General features: G+C 39.3%; 2 protein-coding genes across 12 annotated transcripts in view; one reads left to right on the forward strand and one right to left on the reverse strand.

Moving 5' to 3' along the window:
* Positions 1–3,820, forward strand: part of CACNB2 (calcium voltage-gated channel auxiliary subunit beta 2) — a 389,518-nt gene extending 385,698 nt beyond the window's left edge. For all 9 annotated transcript variants that reach the window (XM_060192240.1, XM_060192243.1, XM_060192242.1 and 6 more), the window contains one exon: positions 527–3,820. In XM_060192240.1, coding sequence (XP_060048223.1) covers positions 527–1,006 — 480 coding nt within the window. In that variant the 3' untranslated portion in view covers positions 1,007–3,820. The remainder of the gene's footprint in view (positions 1–526) is intronic.
* A 1,368-nt stretch (positions 3,821–5,188) lies between these two features.
* Positions 5,189–24,739, reverse strand: part of NSUN6 (NOP2/Sun RNA methyltransferase 6) — a 50,575-nt gene continuing 31,024 nt past the window's right edge. For 2 of the 3 annotated variants that reach the window (XM_007526701.3, XM_060192248.1), the window contains exons 7-11: positions 20,325–20,444; positions 17,111–17,252; positions 13,240–13,388; positions 8,021–8,146; positions 5,189–6,219 (exon numbers count right to left, since the gene is read on the reverse strand). In XM_007526701.3, coding sequence (XP_007526763.2) covers positions 5,998–6,219; positions 8,021–8,146; positions 13,240–13,388; positions 17,111–17,252; positions 20,325–20,444 — 759 coding nt within the window. In that variant the 3' untranslated portion in view covers positions 5,189–5,997. The remainder of the gene's footprint in view (positions 6,220–8,020; positions 8,147–13,239; positions 13,389–17,110; positions 17,253–20,324; positions 20,445–24,739) is intronic. The other variant, XM_060192249.1, reaches the window with a different exon arrangement.

Below are 24,739 nucleotides of genomic sequence, written 5' to 3' on the forward strand. Positions count from 1 at the left end.
CTCCATACAGCTACTCTTTGTACTTTTCTAGACATTATAAGTCTTAAAAAAAATGCTGCTGGGTGATGGTGTTGCATCTAGCAGTACACACGTTACCATGCCTGAGTCCACGTTAGAATGCAAAAGGACACAGGTTCAAGCTCCCATTCTCCACATGCAGAGGGGAAGCTTCATAAACAGATTGTGTGTTTTATTTTTTTATTATCATTTATTGGATAGAGACAAAGAGACATCTGCAGCCCTGCTTCATCACTCACAAAGCTTTCCCCCTGCAGGGGGGGACCGGGGGCTTGAACCTGGTCCTTGCACATTCTAACATGTACTCAAACAGGTGTGCCACCACCTGGCCCCAACAGCTTGTGTTTTTCATTATATATATATTTTAAAAAGCCACTGGGAACAAGGGAATTGTCATGCAGGCATCAAGTCCCAACAAGTAGGTTAGCTTTCATCTCATCATTTTAGATACTGGGGATATTAGTCATTAATTCCTCTCACCGTGGTTGATGCTGATCTTTGCTCCCAGGGTTCTCAAGGTGATCAGAGAACTGATCGTGCTGCTCCCGCTCGTTCTGCTTCCCAAGCTGAAGAAGAGCCCTGCCTGGAACCTGTCAAGAAATCCCAGCACCGTTCTTCCCAGTACCACAACCATCGCAGTGGTACAAGTCGAGGTCTCTCCAGACAAGAGACGTTCGACTCGGAGACCCAGGAAAGTAGAGACTCTGCCTATGTGGAGCCAAAAGAAGATTACTACCATGAGCATGTGGACCACTATGCCCCACACCGTGACCACAACCACCGCGATGATGCCCACGGGAGCGGAGAGCACAGACACAAGGAGTCTCGGCACCGCTCCAGGGAGCTGGAGCAGGACCACAATGAATGCAACAAACAACGAAGCCGACATAAATCCAAGGACCGCTATTGTGACAGAGATGGAGAGGGGATATCCAAAAGACGGAATGAGGCAGGGGAGTGGAACAGGGATGTTTACATCCGCCAGTGACTTTTGCCCTTTTGTGAGTTTTTTTTTTTAAGTCTTGTATAACAGTGCCCTCAAATTCTTTGGGGTCTATATTGCAATCATATGTGATTTGTCTTGTATATTTTGTACTGCTGTTGCTTGAATAGCAATAGCATGAAATAGAGTATTAATAAACTTTTTTTTTTAAGCGCAACATAAATTTGCCTGGTAGAGCTGCAGTGCCCTGGTTGTAGGCTGGACTTTTGGGTAGCTGCCACTTGAACAAAAGCTGTTGTCATGCAGGTGGCTTATGTACTTTAAGAAAACCTAGTGGATATATCCAACAAGCAAAAATCAACCCAGATAAAAAGTGAAAGTCTCACTTTTCCAGATTTTGACATGTAGGCACCTGAATTGCATATTCATTCATCCAAGGACCACTGTTGCTCATACCTCTGGCTGACTAAATTTGGGGACAGATTCAGTCTTGCCTTACACAGAGGGAATCATAAAGTTAGATTCTATTTTCTATGTACTAGTACTGTGTACTGTATAGAGAGTTTGTAAATGTTTCTGCAAACACCTTATGATAACTATATAATATATATCAGTTTGATCACACTATTTTAGAGTCTTAATGCCAACTTAGCAGATTTACTTTATGAACTACAGGGACTAGAAATGCCCACATTCAGGAAATTTGTAATAACATTGTCTAGACATCCATCCCCATTCTAGAAGGAAGTCTGTATATACTGTAAATACGTGTGATTGCTTGACTTGAAAAGGTTTGATTTCCAAGTATTTTACCATCCTTATAAGTTTATAATTTTGACCATAAATTATGGGAGATATAACCAAACTCCAAAGGTTGTTCTAATCCATGCAATTCTCACTAATTGTGACACATTCTTAGTAGCTAATGTCTTCTGTCACTGCACTGGAGTATCCACAAGCCAGAACTCTGTGTGCGTGTCTGTGTATTAGTGTGCATGAGTGACTGGTTGAGAATGAATCGATGCTAAAGATGAAAGCTAAGACTGCTAAAGAGTTCTGCCCACCTGGTTTCATATTTAACTGTGCTACATGTTGCTTTAATGATCCACTGAGCAGTCAGGGAATGTGAGGAAGCTTGCTGCCAAAGGTGACTATGAAAGCTTTCGTTGACTGACTCCTTGTTTTTGCTCCTAGAGCGTACAAGAACAGACAACTTTTAACTGAGTGTTTCACTGGAAATGTACAATTTTTGTGTGTTTGAGTACTTGTTTTAGTAAGAAATGTTTACACAGCTTGTAGAATTACTTCGTGGGAAAATAAATTTTTCTAAATTCTCCCACTTCCTTTTCTAACCTTGCCTATTGTTCTATTGTTGGTTTCCCAGTTTACCAGTCATTCCACCCCCATCACCACCAAATCAAACACTCTCATTGTATGGACATCAATACCCAGAAGTGCTTCTTATAACCAAAGTTTCTGCTCTTCAGAATTAAGCAGGGAAAATGGGATGTGCTGACATGAATAAAATGTTTTCCTTCATCAGACAACTACTCTGAAGGGAAACCCAGGAGAGATTATTCTCCATGCCTGAATTAAACTACTTTAAGAAGCTCACTGTGGTTATGCTAAGACTAAACTCTTCTATTTGTGTGTCCATTTTGGGCAGGTAAGACAGTATTTATTAGATATGCAAGTACTCTGAACTTAAAAGTTTGTTCCTCAAAAATGCCTATTTATTATTGTCTAACTTCAGATCTGTATATTAAATGATTGCTATTTTGTTAAATAAGTTAACCTATCTTTTGTTTTGCTTGATTACTTCAAGTTCTTGCCAAATATTCTCAGACTTTTATAAATAAAACTAATCATTCCCCCAACCTTTAAAGTAACTCACTTTGAAAAAAAATTATAGGTCTGGGGAAGATAACCTAATGGTTATGCAAAAAGACTTTCATGCTGAGGCATCAGGTCCCAGGTTCAATCCCTAGCACCACCATAAAGCCTGAGCTGAGCATTGCTCTGGTTTTCTTCTCTATAGAGTTTATCCCTATAATGTACATATATATAAACATTCATAATACATACATATATTCAAACTCTTTACCTCATGGGAAAACCATATTCCAAGTTCTTCCATGAAGTATTTCTGATAAGTGTTCATTAATGGTAAGATGTTATGGACCACTAGCCCCATCCTTTAATACATATAATTTCATCCCAGTTAAATTCTGAAAGTGTAACTGGTGTTTATCTTCCTTGCTGCTACCATAAATCTCTTTCAAAGAGACAGGACCATTGATTCCTAGATTCTCAGTTTCTCACTTTACTGTGAAACAGGATGGTCCAAATCAGAGTATCCCTCAAAAACCAGCACTTGCAGGATTTGGCGTAAGAGCATTTATATGTGAAAACGCTGTAGTGGCATATGTGTAAATTATGTGTTCAACTTTTTAAAAGAAATAACCCCAAAGACAGCGGGATATATATTGACTTATGAAATGTTAAACTGTAGTCTCTTCACACAGCAAAGGCTCACTCTTAACTTACTTAGTTGTGGGATCATGATTTTTGTAGTCAACCTAGGAAATGCTGGAAATGTTAACAGTTCTGTTCTGTGTCAAACTCATTTCAGGTTTTCCAATGCTTCTCCTCTGCTGCTCACTTAAGTTGCTGTTACACAAAGGTGCTGCTAAATGCAGGTTGTCTAGTCAGATCGTACTCTTTGGACAATGCCACATTTCTAACATGCTCTGCTCTGCATTCCTGTTATACATTGACTGTCAGCTACACTGAACTGTTCAGAAACCTGGTTTAAAGTCATTCCTGTGAAACAAATAAAGAGCTGGCTTCTGCACTGTTTACTGTTAGTATTAATTGCATTTTTAGGGAAAATGGTTACAGCTGAGAATGTTTTAAGTATTCGTCAACACTCACCCCTTGGAAAGCATCTTCCTCAGGAGCTGTGCCATCACTCGTCTTCCCAATGTATCTGGGGAGGGGGGGTGATTCAGGTAGGTAAAGGATCTTTTGAGATCAAAATTTTCTTCTGAACTTAATTCTACATGTGCAGCAATTCTTGATTTTGAATTATGTTTTTCATTTTTAAAAAGTAGAACCATATGATGATCAATTTCACTACTCATCTGGTCTCTTTGCTTAGTAATGTCATGCTGTTACTCTTGGATGCTCTGATCTTACTGAAACTCCAAGAGTCACAATGGCAGCATATACAGGTAACTGGATGGTTCTGGGTCTGTTGCTTAATTTTGCTAGATGCTATCTACTTATACTTCACTTTGCCATTTGAAATGTAGTCAATGCTGAATTAAAATGCTTTCGGTTTCCATAGAAACATCTCTCATGACTAAATGTAGAAAAAGGCAAAAATTTTTATCACAATATTTCCCCTGACTTTTTTCCTTTTTGTATTTTTTCTTATATCTCTGTATTCCTTAATATGAAATGGATCTATTTTCCAACTTACTCTTTAAGAAATCTCCTCAGCATATCTGTTAAAAGAAAAAATGTATTCGTCCTTACTGTTTAATACATATTATGCTAATCAAAAATGTGCATCTCTACTTCTAAGCAGATTGTCTACCCCTTTATTCCAGCTTAGCACCCATAAGGCTCTGCAGAGTGCACGAGAGAAAAGGGATTTTGAGGTGGTTTTTTTTTTAAACACATTGGTAAAATGTGCCAATTCTCAGACAAAGCAATACTTTTTCTCCTGATCAAATATCTGTGTTATACAAAATGAGGAATATAACATGTGCACTCAACCGTTTCCAACTTTTTATGAAACGTATATATTGGATAGACACCTGAAGCACTGATTCACCATGTGTGAAGCTTTCCCCTTGCAGGCTGGATTTGAACACAGATGCCTGCACATTGTAGCAGTCATGCCGCTGCACAGCCCCCTCTAATAACTTTCTATAATAGTCTTTTAATCTAAAGAGTGAAGAGTTTTACTTTAAAAATCATGAAAAGTTAACAGTGAGGTCCAGACTATATTTGTATGAGGTTTGACTTACCAAGTAATGGGCAGTCATTCAGTGGCCAGGAAATAGCACAGAACTTGAATGCATGAGGTCCCTCGAGATGAGCCCCAGCACCGCCCCTCATTAAATCATGTTTTTCAGTATGGTAAATGTCATGCTTCCCATGCACTGAATTCCTAAGGAACTACTTAGGAATTGAAAACAATTACGTGTTATAGCCAAATTAAAAATTACTAGTTTTATTCCTTTTGATTCACTGATTGTAACATTAACCATTACCTGCCTTCTCTACAAATTAACACACAAGACCCCAAGTTAGAATAGGTTCCATAAATTGATTGGCATCTCCTTCTCTTTATGCTGTTAAACAGAAAAAAATTAAACACCAAAACATAATCTCATACCATCTCACCTTTTTTTGCATAACCATTATGCTATTGACCCTCCTCCCCCTTTTTTTTTTTTTTTTTTTTTATTTATTTTATTTATTTATTCCCTTTTGTTGCCCTTGTTTTTTTGTTGTAGTTATTATTGTTGTTGTTGTTGTTGGATAGGACAGAGAGAAATGGAGAGAGGAGGGGAAGACAGAGAGGAGGAGAGAAAGACAGACACCTGCAGACCTGCTTCACCGCCTGTGAAGCGACTCCCCTGCAGGTGGGGAGCCGGGGTTCGAACCGGGATCCTTATGCCGGTCCTTGTGCTTTGCGCCACCTGCGCTTAACCCGCTGCGCTACAGCCCGACTCCCCCTCCTCCCCTTTTTAAAAAAGATTAAAAAATAATAATAAACCACAGCACTGAAGCTTCCTTCTGTGTGGCGACAACCAGGCTCAAACCTGAGTCACAGCTCAATTTCCAAGTGAGCTATTTTCACCATCCTTCCTCTGTCTGTCTCTCACAATCACTAGTTCAACAGCTGGCAGCCTTTTCTGTTTCCTTAGCAACCACACTATCAGTCAGTTGGCCTGAAAACAGTTGATTTACAACAAAAAAAAACCAAACCCTACCAACAGTGAATGTTCGAAGCTTCATTTCTAAGAATCCCGTGTGCTTTTGCATTTTATGAATTTTGCAATAAAGAACCCTATACAATCCTTATTTGCCAGCCAAATCATGTCTTCCACTCTGGCATCTCTCAGAGAATCAATGTCAGTGTCCTGTAATGGCACAGCAGATGGATCGAATCGCTGCAGCTGCTTCAACTGTTCTGAAGACAGGCCAGCTCCCATCATTCCTGCTCCTCCAATCTGTGGTTCCTGTTTGGAGATGAATAAATATGTATGAACATCCTATAATTAGTGTGCCTGTGTACAAGTTAAAAGACACACTGAATTCTGAAGTAGAAAAATTAGTAAAAAGTATCTTGTCTTTTAGTTGGTTATACATGCTGTTTTTCCAGGGAAGTGGTGATACATTCTCACCTGAAGGATGAACAACTCTCCTCCCGCAGTATGTTTGACACTACAAAAGGCCTGAGTACCATACAGACATAGGAGTACACAGTCTCATTTTACCAGTGGTGCCTACATTAACTTCACTTACCCCTGTGTTCCTTTTCTATAAAACAGATAAAATTACTCAGTGCTGAGATTTTTAAAAGGTGGCATCATGTCTAGAACTCAATAAATGGAGTGTTTACAATAATAAATTCAATTTCATAAGCTGTACCAAAGTTGACAGGACTCCCTTAGGTATCTAGTGATGCCTTTCTCTGATCCATACCAATTATATAAGCTTTCTTTGTGTGCTGCAATACCGGAGATACATTAAGGCTCCATCATTTAGAAGAATACAAATGCTATAAGGGGTTAAGTGACAGTTGTAAACCACTATCACCAACAAATCCATAATCCTCCTTGAATCCATCACTTCAGGCTGGTTGTATGTTAATTCTGAATTCTCTTTTTTATCTACAATGCAATGGTCTTAATTTTTGAACCAGATGGTTCTTACTTTGTTATTACAATTACTTATTAGAATTCTTTACAAGAAATTACTAAAGTTAGTGTATCTGTATCTGAATAAGAATGACAGATTTAAACAATCTCAACCAACATGAACTAAAACAAATCTAGTCTTGGTAAAAAAAATAAATAAATAAAAAGGCAGTGCTAAGTAAAAGTAGAGCACTTTTTAAATTTTACACAGTTTTGATAAGGAACTATAATCCTGAACTATTCTAATAGTTAATTTTTTGACATCTGAGCTATTAAAGACTATTTGGATTTTGCTTTAAGAGAAAAAAAGAAAAAAAAGCTCAACATTTTCCATATCATTGAAATCTAGATCTGCAACCCAGATTTATTAAAAAAAAAAAAAATAGATTTATCTATTGGATAGTGACAGAGAAATTGAGAGGAAAGGGGGAGACAGTTCTTACACATTGAAAAATGTGTGCTCAACTGGGTACACCAGCCCCAGCAATTTTAAAATAAAGATCTGTGTAATGAACAAGAGCCACAACTGAAAGGGACATGGTACAAAAGTACACCTGAGCTCTGTGGCACTAATACAGGGATAAACGAGATAAAAATACATCCAGAGCAGCCTAAAATGGACTTAATATTAAAAATGTGAGAGCCAGGTGCAAACGTACAGGTGCAAGCCTCTGTTCCCCACCTGCAGGGGGATGCTTCATGAGCAGTGGAACAAGTATAGCAGGTGTCTCTCTCCATATCTTCCCTGAAAAGTTCTCTGTCCTATCAAAAAAAAATTTTTTTTTCTTGAATATTGTATTGTTTCAGAAATTTAGCCTTAAATTTCTGTGATTAATCAGCTAACAGAAGACTGAAATTATTTTATTTTTGCCACCAGGGTTATTACTAGCTTATTGTCTGCACACAGACTCCATCAGTGCTAGTGGCCTTTTTACTTCCCTTTATTCTACTAGGGACAAAAGAAAAATGGGTTAGGGAGTAGAGACACCTAAAGCTCTGCCCCACCCACCCCAACCACCACAAGTGGAGACCAGGGGTTTGAGCCCAGGGTCCTCAGGCATGGCAACTTGTGTGCTCTACCAGGTGCACCACCACCTGGCCTCTCTACTACCATTCCTACCTGGGGATGAAGCTGAAGGCAAGGATATGTCTTGAGGGCCCAGGCAACTTGTTCTTCATTCTCTGCCAGGGTGATAGTGCACGTACTATAAACCAGCATGCCCCCTGGCTTCAACAGCTGAACTGCCTAAAGAAAAATGTGGCCACACTATGTATATTCACAAGATCAAAGAAACATTTCAAGGGATATATATAATAACTTTCAAGTATTTAAGATAAATGGCGTTCTGTATGAGCAGGATTCTTGACATCATTAGAATATCCAAAACTAGATTAATTGTCTTGGAGCTACTACAGTTCATTTGGGCCGGTGCGCCGCTATGTTCCATCGCTGGGGAGCCAGAGACAACCCGAACTGCCCCTGCGGCTACAGACAGACTATGACCCACATAGTCAATGACTGCCACCTCTCCAGATTCAAAGGAGGTCTCGAAACTTGACATCAGGCTCAACCTGACGCTGTTGACTGGCTATGGAAGAAGGGCAAACGCTAGAAGAAGAATTTGGACCAAGACTTTCCCAATGAGTTCAATCAGTTTCTAAAGCAAGATAACACTGAAAAACTCTAATTTACATTTAGTTTAGGCACGATTTCTTGGTCAATTCTATACTACCAGTCTCAGAGATATATTTGGAGATTTCATTGACATGGGAAATCTAAGGTAAGAATAAACAAATGGGACTAGATCCAATTAAAAGGCTTTTACATAGCAGATGAAAACCACAACACATACAGGCAACCCAGCAACTGGAAGAAAATAACTGAACAATGATGTCTGACAGGGTTGATATCTAAACTAAGGAACTCTTACAACTCAATAATAATAATAAACCCAAGGAACCCAGTAAGATACAGGCAAAAGATCTGAATTGTACTTCTCCAAAGAAGGCATACAGATGGTTCAGAAATATGAAGAAATGCACATCATCACTAATTATTAGGGCAATGCAAATAAACCATAGTGAGATATCACTCCACACTGGGAAGAATGATCTATGAGTAAAAGACTGGAAATAAGTGCTGGTGAGGATGTAGAGAAAAGGCAACTATAATACACTTCTGGTGAGAACACTGATTGGTGCAGCAATCCCCACAGAAAAGGTTTGGATATTCTTTAAGAAACTAAAAGTGGAAATAACTTCCTGTACTGCAGCTATTACTCCTAGGCATTTATCTAAAGGAAAGACACTAATTCAAAAGGATATGTGCAAAGCAGCATTATTCACAATAGCCAAACCATACAATCAACCTGAATACCCATTGACAGATGACCAGAAAATGAAGTTGTGCGCTATCTACTCAATGGAATACTGCTCTCCTGTTTAAAATGATGAAATCAAGTCTTGAGGGGTTAGATGGATGAAACTCAAGACTATTATGCTAACTGTATTTATAAGTACATATGCACACACATAATCACAAATGTACTTATACTTTCTTAAGCACAGTATGCTGACAAAAGCTTGAAGTGTGTTACTGTATGCCAGTTACTGCTTCAAATCCTAGACATGAAAGTTCTTCAACTTGTAACATAGGGGTTGTTACTATCTCCAGCAAGGTAGATAAATTAATAGAGCCATAGTATCCCCATTTCTCACCAACAGAACAATGTACCCACAGTAAATTATATGGGGGACTTTGATTCCAACCCTGATGTGCTGATTCTAAAACAGACTTTTTTTTTTTTTAATTTTATTGCCACCACAGTTATTGCTGGGGCTTGATGCCTATACTACGAATCCTCTATTCCCAGTGGCCATTTTCCTTTTTTCTTTTCTTTTTCTATTTTAATTGATAGAACAGAGAAATTGAGAAGGGAGGGAAGATATGGAGAAAGAAAAACACCTCCATACCTGCTTCACTGCTTAAGCCTGGGTCCTCGCATTGTAGCATGCACACTCACAGTACACCACGTCCCACATTCTCTATTTTTTGAAATTTTTTATTATCTTTAATTATTTTATAGAGACAGAAATTGAGAGGGAAGAGTGTGATAGAGAGGAAGAGAGAGAGAGACACCTGGCAGCACTGCTTCACCACTCCCAAAGCATTCCCCTTGCAGGTGGGGACCGGGGGCTCGAACCTGGGTCCTTATGCACTGTAACGTGTGCACCACCAGGCCCCTCACATTCTCAGTTTCTACAAATGCATAATGACATATGTGCCTTATTCTAAAATCTCATAGTAAAAAAACAAAAAATTACTTCTGTGATATCTTTTTCTTTTTGATATGACCCTAGAAGTGTCCTAATACTATCTTCAACTCAAAATGCGCTTCTGATAATACACAAAGCTTCTATTTTACTACTTGCTTCTAAGATGCATTTTCTGAAAACTGTACAGAAGAAAAAGTTACACAAGTCAATGCCAGTTTTGGAATAAAAGAAGACACTAGGAGTGGCCTGGAAAATGGTACAGCTGCTATGCTGGGTTTAAAAGTAGGAGGTCCCACAGGCCAGGCAGTAGCACAGTGGATTAAGCACACATGACACGAAGTATAAGGACCCATTTAAGGTTCCTGGTTCCAGCCAGCCCCAGCTCCCTACCTGCAGGGGGGTCACTTCACAAGTGGTGAAGCAGGTCTGCAGGTGTTAATCTTTCCCTCTCTGTCTCCTGCCCCCCCCCCTTGATTTCTCTCTGTCTTAGCCAACAACAACAAGGGCAACAAAATGGGAAAAATGGCCTCCAGGAGCAGTGGATTTGTAGTGTAGGCACCTAGCCCCAGCGATAACCCTGGAAGCAAAAAAAAAAAAAAAGGTCCCAAATTCATTCCCAAGCATCATGTGCCAGAGTGGTGCCTTAGTTCTCCCTCCTATGTAAATAAATAAATCCAATAAAATACCTCACTTGAGGGCTGCGGAGATAGCATAATGGTTGTGCAAAAAGATTTTATGCCTGAGGCTTGGATAAATTCACTGCTTTGCAATGTGTACAACCCAGTCTGGCCCCGAAGTATTGAAGGAAAGCTTTGGTGCTGTGGTCTCTCTGTATCAAATAAATAACTCTTTTAAAGAGGAAATACTGTGAGAGATTAATAGAAATGTAGTCAGAATCCAGGCAGTGGCACACCCATTAGAGTCATGTTACCATATGCAAGGACCCAGTCCCACCTGCAGGCAGCAGCAGGAGGGGCTTCACAAGTGATGAAGTTGTGCTACAGGGGTCCCTCTATCTTCCCTTCCTTCCAAATCTGTCTCTATCGAATAACGAAAAATCAAAAGAAAATGCTTTTTTAATTAGCTACTAAAAAAAGAAATGTAATCAAAGACAGCTTCACAGAATTATAAAATGCCATTCTTTTTTTTTGATAGGACAGAGAATTCAAGAGGGAAGGAGGAGATGGAGAGAGGCAGAGAGACAGACACACATCTGTAGTACTTCACTACTTATCAAACTCAGGTCCTTGTGCATGGTAATATGTGTGCTCAACCAGGTGTACCACCACCCAGCCCCCTCTCTTCCTCTCTAGCTTTCTTTCCCCTCTCAATTTCTCTGTCCTCTCAAATAAAGGAAAATTTTTAAAAGGAAGAAATGATCACCAGGAGTAGTGTATTCACCTTGCAAAGCACCAACCCCCATCAATAACCCTGGTGGGGAAAAAGAAAAGAAAAAGAAAAAAAAAATCTACTGACCAATTTTTATAAAACCATTAAGAATTCTCAAATGAGCTGATGTTCTTCTGGTAACAAAAAATACCAGTTACATTCATGATTTTTATCATTATAACCTACCCTAGACACTGCTGTGGCCCACTTTTCAATGTGTCTCCTCTCAAATGATTTTTTACCTCACATCTAGGAATCTTAAATTCAAAAAGTGTAATTTATTTGACGCCTAATTCTTTTTATATTTTTTATCTGTATTTATTTATTGGATAGAGACAGCCAGAAATTAAGAGGGAAGGGAATGATAGAGAAAGGAAAGAGATACCTGCGGCCCTGCTTCACTAGAAAAGTTTTCCCTTTGTAGGTGGGGACTGGGATTCAAACCTGGGTCCTTGCACATTGCAACATGTGTGTACCACCACCTGGCCCCCATATTTAATTCTTTATACAAACTAATATTAACTGCCCCCTTGTTTTTTTCTACCACCAGGGTTATTCGCTGGGCTCGGTGCCTGCATTACAATCCACTGCTCCTGGAGGCCCTTTTCCCCATTTTGTTGCCCTTGTTGTTGTTTTTTTTTTGCTGGATAGGATAGAGAGAAATCGAGAGAGGAGGGGAAGACAGAGAGGGGGAGAGAAAGACAGACACCTACAGACCTGCTTCACCACTTGTGAAGCAACCCCCATGCAGGTGGGGAGCCAGGGGCTCAAACCGAGATCTGTACATCTGTCCTTGCACTTCGCTCCACGTGCGCTTAACCTACTAAAGCCTGGGCCCCCACTTTTTTTGTTTTAATAAAGCAGAATGTTCAAAATTCAATAACTATCTCATGAAGATGCCGTACTATTTTCTGCATAGACTAAAGGGTGAATCAACATAAAAGTAAGCTCCTTGGGGCTGGGCTGTGATATACTCAGTTGGGCACAAACATTGCTGTGCACCAAGACCTGAGTTCAAGTCCCTGGTCCGAACCTGCAAGGGGGACTCTTCGTGAGTAGTGAAGCAGTGCTTCAGGTATCTCCTTTTCTCTCTTTTACCTCCCCTCTCCCTCTCAACCTCTTTATCCTATCAAAAAATTAATAAATAAAATTTTAAAAGTAAGCCATTTGCATTTAAAAGTAGGTGTTATGTTTTTGTGAGCAAATATACTTAACATTTACCATTGTAACTACTGTTAATTTGGTAGTATTAAGTATGTTTTTTTTGCTGTGCTACTATCATGCATCTCCAGAATATTTTTATCATCCCAAATTGAAAGCCTGTACACTATAAGCAACAAATCCCTAGTTAAATCCCTCGTCTCTGGTGACCTCTAGTCCACTTTCTGTTTCAGCGCATTTTTCTATTCTACTTTATGTAAGTGGAATCATATAAAAATTGTCCTTTTGTGTTTGATTCACACAGCATAATGTTCAGTCATGTTTATAATACCAAATATCAGAAATAAGTTTCATTCCTTTTTAAGTATTTCATTGTATGTATATGCCACACTTTGCTTATTGTTGAAAGATATTTAGGTTGTTTCCATGTTTTGGTTATGGTGAATAATGCTGCTATGAGCCACTGCTCTGTCTTTTGAACAGCATAGTAGTAAAGGTCAATGTATCACATACCACTGCAAATAGTTTTCGCTGTAGTGGTTGATATGATGTCACCTCCTTTAAAGTCCAAGTACAAGCCATGTTTGGTCTTTGTCCCATTCCACTACATGGTGCATCAAGAAGAATTCGGTCAAAAGACTCTGGCAAGAATGGAGGTTCCCCTATAACAAAAATAAAAATATTTGCTTGAAAAATGAACATATTCTGTTGATGTAATTCAAACCAAGACCTAATTAAGACATCTTGTACCCCTAATGTCAGTAGTCACAACTCAGAGCTGGGGCCTTTTTTAACTAACTCTAGTTAACAGCACAGCTATGCCCCAGAACAAGTCAATACTCCCATGCATCCAATGTTCTCCTAATTTCTCTTCACTCACTTGAATAATTCTCTCCACTCCAACCGCTGATCTACTTAGTGTTGCTGCTATCTAGCTGCAAGTAAATTATTGATTGCTTCTGGCTACCTTCATACTAAGCGAGATGATTTCCTGAAGTACCCACTGCAATGTCCATAATCTCACCCCCAAAATAATGCCTTCTCTGATTGCAATACTATGCAAACACCAACTCATATCAATTTAACTCATTTGCATGAATAACCATACTTGCTTTCTTATATGCTATCTCAGAACTCTTTCCTAATTATTTTAAGTTGTTGACACAAAAAAAAAAATTTTTTTCCTATATTTATTGAATAGAGACAGCCAGAAATCGAGAGGGAAGGAGGTGGTAGAGAGGGAGAGAGCCAGAGCCCTGCTTCACAGCTCCTGAAGCTTCCCCCCCTGCAAGTGGGGACCAGAGTATAAACCTGGGTATTTGTACACTGTGACATGTGTGGTCAACCAGGTGCACCACCAGCCAGCTCCCTGACAAAATTTTCTAAATTTTAAATTACATTATTTTATCCTTCCAGTATCATGAGTACACATTTTCCTCAAAGTTGGTCATTATTTTATGGTCATTAATTTTGTTTTATTTTAATGAGAAAGATACAGATGGGGGCAGACAAAGACAGAAACAGACTGATCAGAAACCTGTTCAGCTACAGTCTATGGTGGTGCGAGGGATCGAATCTGGGACATCAGAACCTCTCAGACATGATTCTCTGTAATCTGGTTCCCTATTTCCTTTTAAGTTGGCTAATATGCGTGTATGAGTCAATCAAGACGTGATATGCCTCATAGAGAAACTACATGTAACAGTTTGTTACTTAGAGGAAGTGCTCATCTTATAAAATATGAAAGCTCTCTGTGCTTAGAGCTCAGACTTTGAAACTTAATCCTCTGAGCCAACCAGCTTTAATCAACACTGCTTCTTGCTTTAAAGCCTTGATGCCCTGGTATCCTTTCTCTTGCTTTCATAATGGGGGCTTGGGGTGGGGGACACATAGACTGAAGCTTCCCAGTGTAGTGGGTATGGGGATCAAACTTGGGCTACATGCACTGGAAAGCTGGCACCCACTTTCCCCCCAGATGTGAGCTGTCTTGCTGGCCTATGTGTATATATGTTAGAGATAAATTAAAGCAAATGGCAAATAAGTAGAAATGTTAGTAAAGTGTCCAGTAGAAAAGCGATTAATATCCATAATATGAGCAAAGTTCTTCTAATCAGTGAGAAAAGTCTCAGTAGAAAACAGGTAAAAGCAAACATGTAAATAAAAAGTAAGGAGGCCAGGTGGTGGCACACTGGGTTAAGTGCACATAGTGCTAAGCCTGCAGTATGGATCCCAGTTCAAGCCCCCAGCTCCCCACCTGTAGGGGGGTCACTTCACAAGTGGTGAAGCAGGTCTGCAGGTGTCTTTCTCTCCCCATCTTCCCCATCTCTCTCGATTTCTCTGTCCTATCCAAGGACAACAACAACAATAACAATAAAAGATGGAAAAAATGGCCTCCAGGAGCAGTGTAGTGTAGTGTAGGCACCAAGCCCTAGCAATAAACCTGGAGGCAAAAAAACAAAACCAGCCAAACAACAACAACAAAAAAACCACCCCACATCTTATTTTTTAAAACTATTTATTTATTACCTTTTGTTGCCCTTGTTGTTTTATTGTTGTAGTTATTATTATTCTTATTGATGTCATTGTTGTTGGATAGGACAGAGAGAAATAGAGAGAGGAGGGGAAGACGGGGAGAGAAAGACAGATACCTGCAGACCTGCTTCACCACTTGTGAAGCCACTCCCCTGCAGGTGGGGAACCAAGGCTCGAAACGGGATCCTTATGCTGGTCCTTGTGCTTTGCGCCACCTGCACTTAACCTGCTGCGCTACCACTTGACTCCCAACACCCCACTTCTTTAGTATGGTATAATAGGGCAATAATATCAATAAATAATAAATTCAAATTAAGGCCAACTTTCTGGTCCTTTTTCCAGCCATGACATCATCTCCCCAGACAATAACTTGGATCCACCTGCATATCAGATTCCAAGCTCAGGGGGAAAATGAAAAAGAAAAACTAGTATAGCCACAGGCCCTTTGGAATATAACTAAAATATGCCTACTAGCTATCTACAATATAGAGGACCCCTCCCCAACTCTTCATCTGCACTATTCCAGCCTTTAGGTCCATGATTGGTCAATAATTTGTTTGGCTTTGTATGTTAACTCTCTTTTCAAACACCAGGTTCCAGATGCTAGCAGGATGCTGGCCAGACTTCCCTGGACAGAAAATCCCACCAATATGTCCTGGAGCTCCACTTCCCCAGAGCCCTTCCCCACTAGGGAAAGAGAGAGACAGGTTGGGAGTATGGATCGACCTGCCAACGCCCATGTTCAGCGAGAAAGCAATTACAGAAGCCAGACCTTCCACCTTCTGCATCCCATAATGATCCTGGGTCCATGCTCCCAGAGGGTTAAAGAATAGGAAAGCTATCAGTGGAGAGGATGGTATACGGAGGTCTGGTGGTGGGAATTGTGCGAAGCTGTAACCCTCTTATCCTATGGTTTTGTCAATGTTTCCTTTTTATAAATAAAAAATTTTTTAAAAAAAGCACAAGACTGGCAATGCCTTAAACTCCCAGTTGGATCCCTGCTGTTGCATGTGCCAGAGTGATATGATAGTTTTTCCCTTATATCAGTTTTATTTCATATGAAATAAATAAAACTTTAAAAATAACAAATTCTTCCATCCATTTCTCATCTTGTGTACAAACTTTCCCTCTAATCCTCAAACAAAGAATCTCAGGGTTACTCTACTCTCACCTTCAGCTTTCAAGCACTCCCTCTAGCACATATTAGACTTATTAAATGGGTCCTTTCAGGGGCTTTTCTGTTCTGCTCCAGATATGTTAACTCTTAAGGCTATATTTTCTGAAGTCCAAACACACCCTATTCTACTTTGCTGTGTAGTGCTGAGGTGGAAACTAGTAACTCTAATTCCTCTCTACTGGCTGGGGTTAAAATCAGTCACCAGTAAAAAGAAGAGTTGGGGGGAAGAGATGAGAGGGGTAGTACATGGACATTCTCCTTTTCTTGCTGTTCCTGTTTAAACAATCTTATCTTTTTGGCCCTTTCCTTCACAGCTGCAGTTTCTGGTTTTTCCCCTTAAATTGGTTCTTACTGATATGCACCCCTTGCCTCAGAGGCCTAACTTGTAGAAGCTTTGTGAGATACAGTATCTGAGAGGTAATATGAAATCAAGATACAGATATGTTAAGATCTGCAGGTCTGGTCAAGACTTAAGAGGTTTAACTCTAGTATCAAAAACTTGATACTTAAGGATGAGAAAAGCAACACCGTATCTATATGGCAAAACAGCTAAAATTCATGCCAAAGTTTCAAGACTCTGTAGTTATTTAGAGGCTAGAACAACAGAAAAAGCTATTTGCATGGAAAATACAAAAATGATAAAATTTCACCTTTAAAGGATGGAAGTTAACTTACCTTCTGTGTCCGTCGTATCAAGTTTAAGGGCCTTGGTTCCATCAAAACAAAATGCTCTAATAGAATTCAGTCCTAATAAGGAAGCATTCTGCTTTATTTTTTCCACCTTGTTGGGTATTTTATCCAATGCTATTACTTCCCCCTAAAAAAAATAAGGTATAAATCCATATAAGCAACCCTGGAAAACCCACGTAGGCAAACAGGAAGCTGAACAACACTGATGAAAATATACTCTACTCTTCCCCATTTTCCTACAGCCACGGTTTTCACTGAGGCTCAGTGTCTGCAGTCTACATCTAGCAGTCTTTTCTTTTTTCTCTTCTTTTTTCCTTTTAGTGAGTAAGAGACAGGGAAGTAGATAGGAGAGAAAGAGGAAAGATACTGCTCCACCACTTGTGAAACTTTCCTCCTGCAGGCACTCCCAAGGGCTGTCTGGAGGCTCCCCGTGTGATAATGTGTGTTCTGCCAGCTGAGCCACCTCCTAGTCCCCTACATCTAGTTTTAAAAGTTGGACTCACTAGCCAAATGTATATAAAACTTAGAGATACTTATTAAATCTTTAAAAAAAAAAACACACTGTTTTCTGTTTTGTTGTTTTCTTACCAGAGAGCCTCACTCAGCTCTAACTATTGGTGGTACTGGGATCAAACCTGGGGCCTCTGACAAGCAAACCCTGTTATGCTACCATTTCACTATTTCTCCAGCCCTCTCAAACATTCTTGCCAGTTGATTTTCTTATAATGCCCAGTTAGTTTTAATCAACAGAACTCAGAACTAGAAATTGGATTAGCAACCTTCTAAAACAACTTAAAAACTCACTGGTGTATACAGATCTCTACAGATGGATGTCTTGACTTTCTCTGAATATATCCCCAGGAGAGAAACTGCTGGACCTTTTAGTAGGTCCATTGCAAGCATTCTGAATAGTCTCCAGACTGATTTTTTTTTTTTTAATTTTATTTAATTTTAAAATTTTTTTAAATTAATTTTTTTTGAAAATAAATAGTAAAAATCACCAATTTGATGTGCCTTGCTAATCTCTGGGAAAAGTGCATGAATTAATGTTCTGAGACATGCCTTCTAGTGCTCTCTGAGTAGCTAAATGTTATTTATAAAACCAATCCTCTTGGGAGTCAGGTGGTAGCGCAGTGGGCAAACGTAAGGACCAGCGTGAGGATCCCGGTTTGAGCTCCCAGCTCCCTACCTGCAGGGGAGTCACTTCACAAGTGGTGAAGCAGGTCTGCAGGTGTCTTATCTTTCTCTCCTCTTTCCTGTCTTCCCCTCCTCTCTCCATTTCTCTCTGCCCTATCCAACAGTAAGAATAACAATAGTAACTACAACAATAATAAAAAACAAAAAAAAAACAGCAAGGGCAACAAAAAGGAATAAAAAAAAACAAAACAATCCTCTCAATATTTTCTGACTTATACACATAAATTCTTATGAGGTCCAGCAACTGAAGACAGAAAATTATAAGCCTATATATCACAACAAAATGTTCTGGGCTGATATAAAGAGTAACTTAAACAAATGCACATGGTAACAGTTAAAGTGAATAAGGATCAGAGGCCTAGGACAGGAGAGAGGTCACCCAGCAGAGTGCATGTTCAAGTCCCAGAGTGTACATGGGATTGACCATGTACAGGGGAAGTTTCATGAGTGTAGTCTACAACATTGACACTGTAGTGTCACTTCTGACTGTGCGTCTCTGTTTCTATCTGGGATTGATGGGAAAAACAGGATGAGGTGGGGGCAGAGCCTGCCAGGAGTGGCAGAATCACACAGGCACAAAGACAGGCTGGGGGGAGGGGGGAGGAAGACCAGAGTCACATTTTTAGCATTACACTGTGCTATTCATTTTAAAACATGCTTTGAAATTATATTACACAGTAAAATTCACACTTCAAATGTATTTTCTCAATTTTGGGGGGGGGGAGTTTCTTTTTATATAATAATGTCTTTGTATGATACATCCAACAATTGCAATATAAAAAATTTGTTGATACTATGTACCAGAGTTAGCAGTATCTATAGTTTTCATAAACACCTTACAAACAGAAAAGTTATTTCAAGTTAAGTTGAACTAGAAAAGTAAGTAAAAACAACTACAATAAGGCTGAAAACGCAATACAGCAAAGGAGAAACTCTAGCTAAAATCTACATAGACAAAAGTACAAGATAGGAAGCTACACTTATTCAAAACTTGCTTACTTATCAAAACAAATCAAGCAGCATGGCTTACTCTTCTGAAGCCTTATATTAAAAAATAAACAGGTAAGTAAATAAATCTATTTCATATGACAGAGAGAAGTCGGGGGGGGGGGAGTGGGCAGTAGCACAGTGGATTAAGTGCACATGGCATAAAGCGCAAGGACTAGTGTAAGGATCACGGTTCCAGCCCTGGCTCCCCACCTGCAGGGGAGGTCTCTTCACAGGTGGTGAAGCAGGTCTGCAGGTGTCTTTCTCTCCCCCTCTTCCCCTCCTCTCTCAATTTCTCTGTTCTATCCAACAACAGCAATAACAATAACAACAAGAGTAACAAGAGAGAAAAAAATAGCCTCCAAAAGCAGTGGATTCGTAGTGTTGGCACCAGCGATAACCCTGGAGGTGAGAAAGAGAAAGGGAGGGAGAGAGAGAGAGGGAGAGAGAGAGAGAGAGAGATGTCAGAAAATATTATCCCAGTACACACAGCACCAGATATCAAACCAGGAGCCTTAGGCACACCAGATGGCACTCTAGCTGCTGAGATATTTCCTTTTTTTTTTTTTTTTGGATACAGACAAAGAGAGTACGGGAGACTACTTCAGCACTGAAGCTTCTTTCAATGCCATTGGGGCTGAACTTGAACCTGAGCTGTGCACCTGGCAAAGCAACAAACTATCCACTAGTTCACTAGTCCATGCCTGAACTATTTCCTTGGCCCCACGTCTACTTTTCACTGTATCCATTACTGGATTTGTTGATGACTCCCAAATTTATGTTTCTAGTACCACTAAATTATACTAATAAACTCGGCATGCAAAGTCTTGGGCAGTCTTCACAAATGATACTTGTTTCTTGAACTTACTACGTAAAAACTGACATGAAAGGTCTCCACCCTTGTAAACTAAATTCTGAATACTTATGCGTATCTCCCAAGTTGTGTGTAGGTCCATCACCATCACTGAACTATATAATGCACGACAAGCAGCTTCTCTGTGAAGACAGTCCTCACCTGATCATCTATTAGTGCTGCAATGTGTGTTGTTTTACCTCCAGGTGCTGCACACATATCTAGAATCTTCTCTCCAGGTTGAGGATCCAAAACATGTGTTACTACAGCAGATGGTAAATTCTATAAGAAACAAAAAACAGCACTTATCAATTAGAGAATAAATCTAAAATTCCAAAATCAGCATCCAGAGATACAGTTCAGGAGGAGAGAAAAAAACAGTACATTTAAGATCCCGACTTTGATCCTCAGTCCCACATATGAATAAGCACTGCTTCAGATCTTCCCTTTCTCACTCAAAAAATACATCTTTAAAATTCCAGAATCAGAAAGTGTAAAGAATCCCCAAAAGTCTATTCTGCCAACAGTTTGTTCTTTATAAATGTCACAATTTACAAGAAATTTGCAATGTCTTAGAATATCCACCCTATAATCTTCTAGGATATTCACAAAGACATTCACGTGATCATACAAGGCACAACTCCTTAGTCATTTCAGCAGAAACAGCACACTCTCCTTCCTAAACCCAATAGTCATCTATATTTTAGAGGCCTCAGACCACTCAGAGAAATGAAAGCATTCTCAGCATTTTTTGCAGAAAATGTATGAAAGCTTTCTAATCTCAAGTGTGTTACCATCTAACTCCCATTTAAAAGCCCTCTCTGATGTTACTCAAAAGGCACATTTGGGTTGCCCATTCCTTACTAGTACAAAATTTCAAAAAAGTAAAATGTAAAGAAAAAAAAAACTTATTTGTGATTGGTATCCAGAAACACACTACCAGAATAACAACCCAAACATGTTTCATCTAAGCAAATAAATTATATTAACTCAATGATTCAGTAGTATCAATTCCATGAAAAATTGCTAGAGAATGAAGACTTAAATAACATATCACAAATCAGTTCATTTTTTTTTTTACTTTATTTTACTATTTTAAGATAAAATGAAAGATCTGCAGTACCAATCATGAAGTTTCTCCCCTGCAGAAACTCCTACCTGGCAGCTCAGGGCTTGAACCTGGTTCCTCATGCATGATAATGTGTGCACCTTGCCACGTGAACCGCAATTGGGCCCCCTCGATTCATTTTGGAAATTAGCTGGTATAAAAAAAAAATTTGTGGGCCAGGCGGAAGCACAGTGGGTTAAGCACATATAATGCCAAGCGTAAGGACCGGCGTTAAGGACCCCGGTTCGAGCCCCTAGTCCTCTATCTGCAGGGGAGTCACTTCACAAGTAGTTACTTAAAAGGCATCTTTCTCTCCCATGTCTTCCCCTCCTCTCCATTTCTCTCTGTCCTATCCAACAACAACAACAACAATAATAACTACAACAATAAAACAACAAGGGCAACAAAAGGGAATAAATAAATAAAATAAATATTTTTAAAAAATTAAATTAAAAAAAAAAAAGGGAAAAATAGCCTTCAGGAGCAGTGGATTTGTAGTGCAGGCACCAAGCCCCAGCGATAACCCTGGAGGCAAAGGAAAAAAAAATTTTTTTTAAGGTGGCCAGGCGGTAGCACAGTAGGTTAAGTGCACATGGCATGAAGCGTAAGGATCATTTGTTTTCTTGTTGCTGAGTTTGGTGAACTCTTTATATATTTTAGTTATTAGCTTCTTCTACCTTTCTGTGAGAGTTCTTTGTTTGGGTGGTGGTTTCTTTTGCTGTGCAAAGTTTTGTTTTTTTAAATTTGTTTTTATTAATTATTTTTATTTATTTCCCCTTTTGTTGCCCTTGTTTTATTGTTGTTGCTGTTGTTGATGTCATTGTTGTTGGACAGGACAGAGAGAAATGGAGAGAGGAGGGGAAGACAGACATGGGGAGAAACAGACCTGCTTCACCACTTGTGAAGCGACCCCCCTGCAGGCGGGGAGCCGGGGGCTTGAACTGGGATCCTTATGCAGTCCCTGTGCTTGGAGCCACGTGTTTAAGCCACTGCACTACTGCCCGACCCCCACTGTGCAAAGTTTTTAATTTGATGTAGTCTCCTTGGTTTATTTTTATTTTAGTTTTCTTTGTAACTAGATTCATTTCATTGATGATGTATTCACAATTTATAAGGAAGAGAGTTCTGACAATATTTTCCTCTAAGTATTAGATATTTTTTAGTCTAACATCCAAGTCCTTGATCCATTTGGACTTTTGTGTCTGGTGAAATATAGTGGTTAAGTTTCATTCTTCTGTACATTTCAAACCTTTTTTTTTCCAACACCATTTGTTGAAGAGACTACTTTCCCCATGAATGGTCTGGGTACCTTTGTCAAAGATTAGATGTCCATAGGTGTGGGGGCTTACTTCTGGGCTCTCAATTCTATGTCACTAGTGTGTCTATGTTCCAATGCCAAGCAGTTTTGATTTTCTTTTTTTTTAATATTTATCTACTTTTGGTCACTGGAACTTCACTCTCTGGGCTGACTTTTTCAGAGAGATTAAACAGAGACAGACATGGAAGAATACTCCAGCACCAAAGCTCCCTCCGATCTTATGGGGAACAGACTCAAGTCTGGGTCATCTACATAGCAAAATAGGCAACCTAACCAGGGAGTCACTTTGATGGCCCTATTTTTGGCACTTAAATGAATTCCATTCATTTCCATCCTTAAATCCACTAATAAATCCTCAAGAACTATGAAAAGGTTACAGTGCTCTCAAGTGAATACAAGAAATTCACTTTAAAACAGAAAATTATGGTGAGAAAAGAAGATACAAAAGACAAAGTCTGCTCCCTGTCTGTGAATATACAAAGCATGGAAATCACGGTTTTTTGTTTGTTTGTTTTTTGATTTTTCAATGATTTTTTTTATTTTTCAATGAATAGGACAGCACAGATACAATAAGTAAAAAATAGATAAATTGAAACTTTATGGACTTAAAATGCAGTGCCTCCATTAACACTGAAAACCAACTGAACCTGCTACCGGTAGTTTATCTTGATGGTCTAACTTGAAAAACACTTTAAAATTAAACTCTGATATGAAACTATATATGTAGCCCCTAAAGGATTAGTGATTCTTTATCTAGAGACAACACACTATGCTTCACTCCTGAAGACAGAAAAAATGCAATGGTTAAAGATAATGGGAGTTTCAATCAAAGCACATTATGATCCTGGGTCACTGTGACCCAAGAAGTAGCACAGCAGTAAAATGTTGAACTTGCATGATTTCATGAGTTTGGTAACCTGCCTGCCAAAGTGAATCTCTGATATCTCTCTCTCTTTCTCCCTCTGGTGAAATAAAATTTTTTTATCCTACTGTTCATGCAGTAAGAAGAAAATATGAAATAGTTCAAGTCACTATGCATTTAAATTATGACTTTTTTTCCTCTGAAAATAACTTACTCTACTATCTTTTCCCTCATTTCTCAGTCCTGGCTATCTAAGAGAATCAATTAGCACCTAGTTTCCAGTTTCTACCTAGAAAAGATAAATCAACGATGTGGTATGAGGCCTGGGCATAAGTGCTTTTAAAATCTCCTCAGGTCATTCTAACAGGGGAAATCACCACTGTGTGACAATGACACTCAGCCTGAGCCTCATATCAGTTACCTGGGGAGTTTTAAATATCCCAGACCACCCCAACCAGACCAACTCAAATCAAGTCTGGGTCTAGGGAATAGTGTTTATGTAGAGCTCAGTGTTCAAGGTAGTCTGACTAATCAATCTTTTGTAAGAAACGAAGCAATGGGAAAATTAAGTTACTGGCACCAATTTTTCCTACATATCAAATACGTAACTTTAAAAGCAGCTGCTCAGTTTTCAAGTGTTAAAAATCTCTAACAAGGGCCTGGGTGGTAGTTCTTCCAGTAGAACACACAGGTTACCATGAGTGAGGACCTGAGTTTCAAACCCTATGTTTCTACCTGCAGAGGGGAAGATTCAAGAATACTGAAACAGTGGTACAGGTTGTCTTTCCTTCTCTGTCTCTTTCCCCATCAAGTTCCGTCTCTCACCCTTTATCAAAAATAAGAGGAAAAATAGTCACCAGGACCAGTAGAGCTGTGCAGTCAGGAGCCACAGCAATAAAGAAGGGAGGAAGGGAGGGAGAGAAGGAGGGAGGGAGGAAGGCAGGCAGGCAGCCAAACAATCTATAACAAAATTCTTCACCACTGCAAAAGCATCTAAGATTACTTTGTAATTCTGGGAATTGTATCAAAGTAATTCATTATGTTTCCTTTATGATTTTAAAAGTTAAATGAAACTGTGCATCTCCTTCTCTCTCTCTCTCTCTCTCTCTATATATATATATATATATATTTTTTTTTTTTTTTCCCTCCAGGATTATTGCTAGGGCTCAGTGTCTGCACTAGGAATCTGCTGCTCCTGGAGGCCATTTTTTCCCCCATTTTGTTGCCCTTGTTGTTGCACTTGTTGTGGTTGTTGTGGTTGTTGTTGTTGGATAGGACAGAGAGAAATT

Source organism: Erinaceus europaeus, chromosome 6 (genome assembly GCF_950295315.1).
Source record: "Erinaceus europaeus chromosome 6, mEriEur2.1, whole genome shotgun sequence".
NCBI classification, from domain to species: domain Eukaryota; kingdom Metazoa; phylum Chordata; class Mammalia; order Eulipotyphla; family Erinaceidae; genus Erinaceus; species Erinaceus europaeus.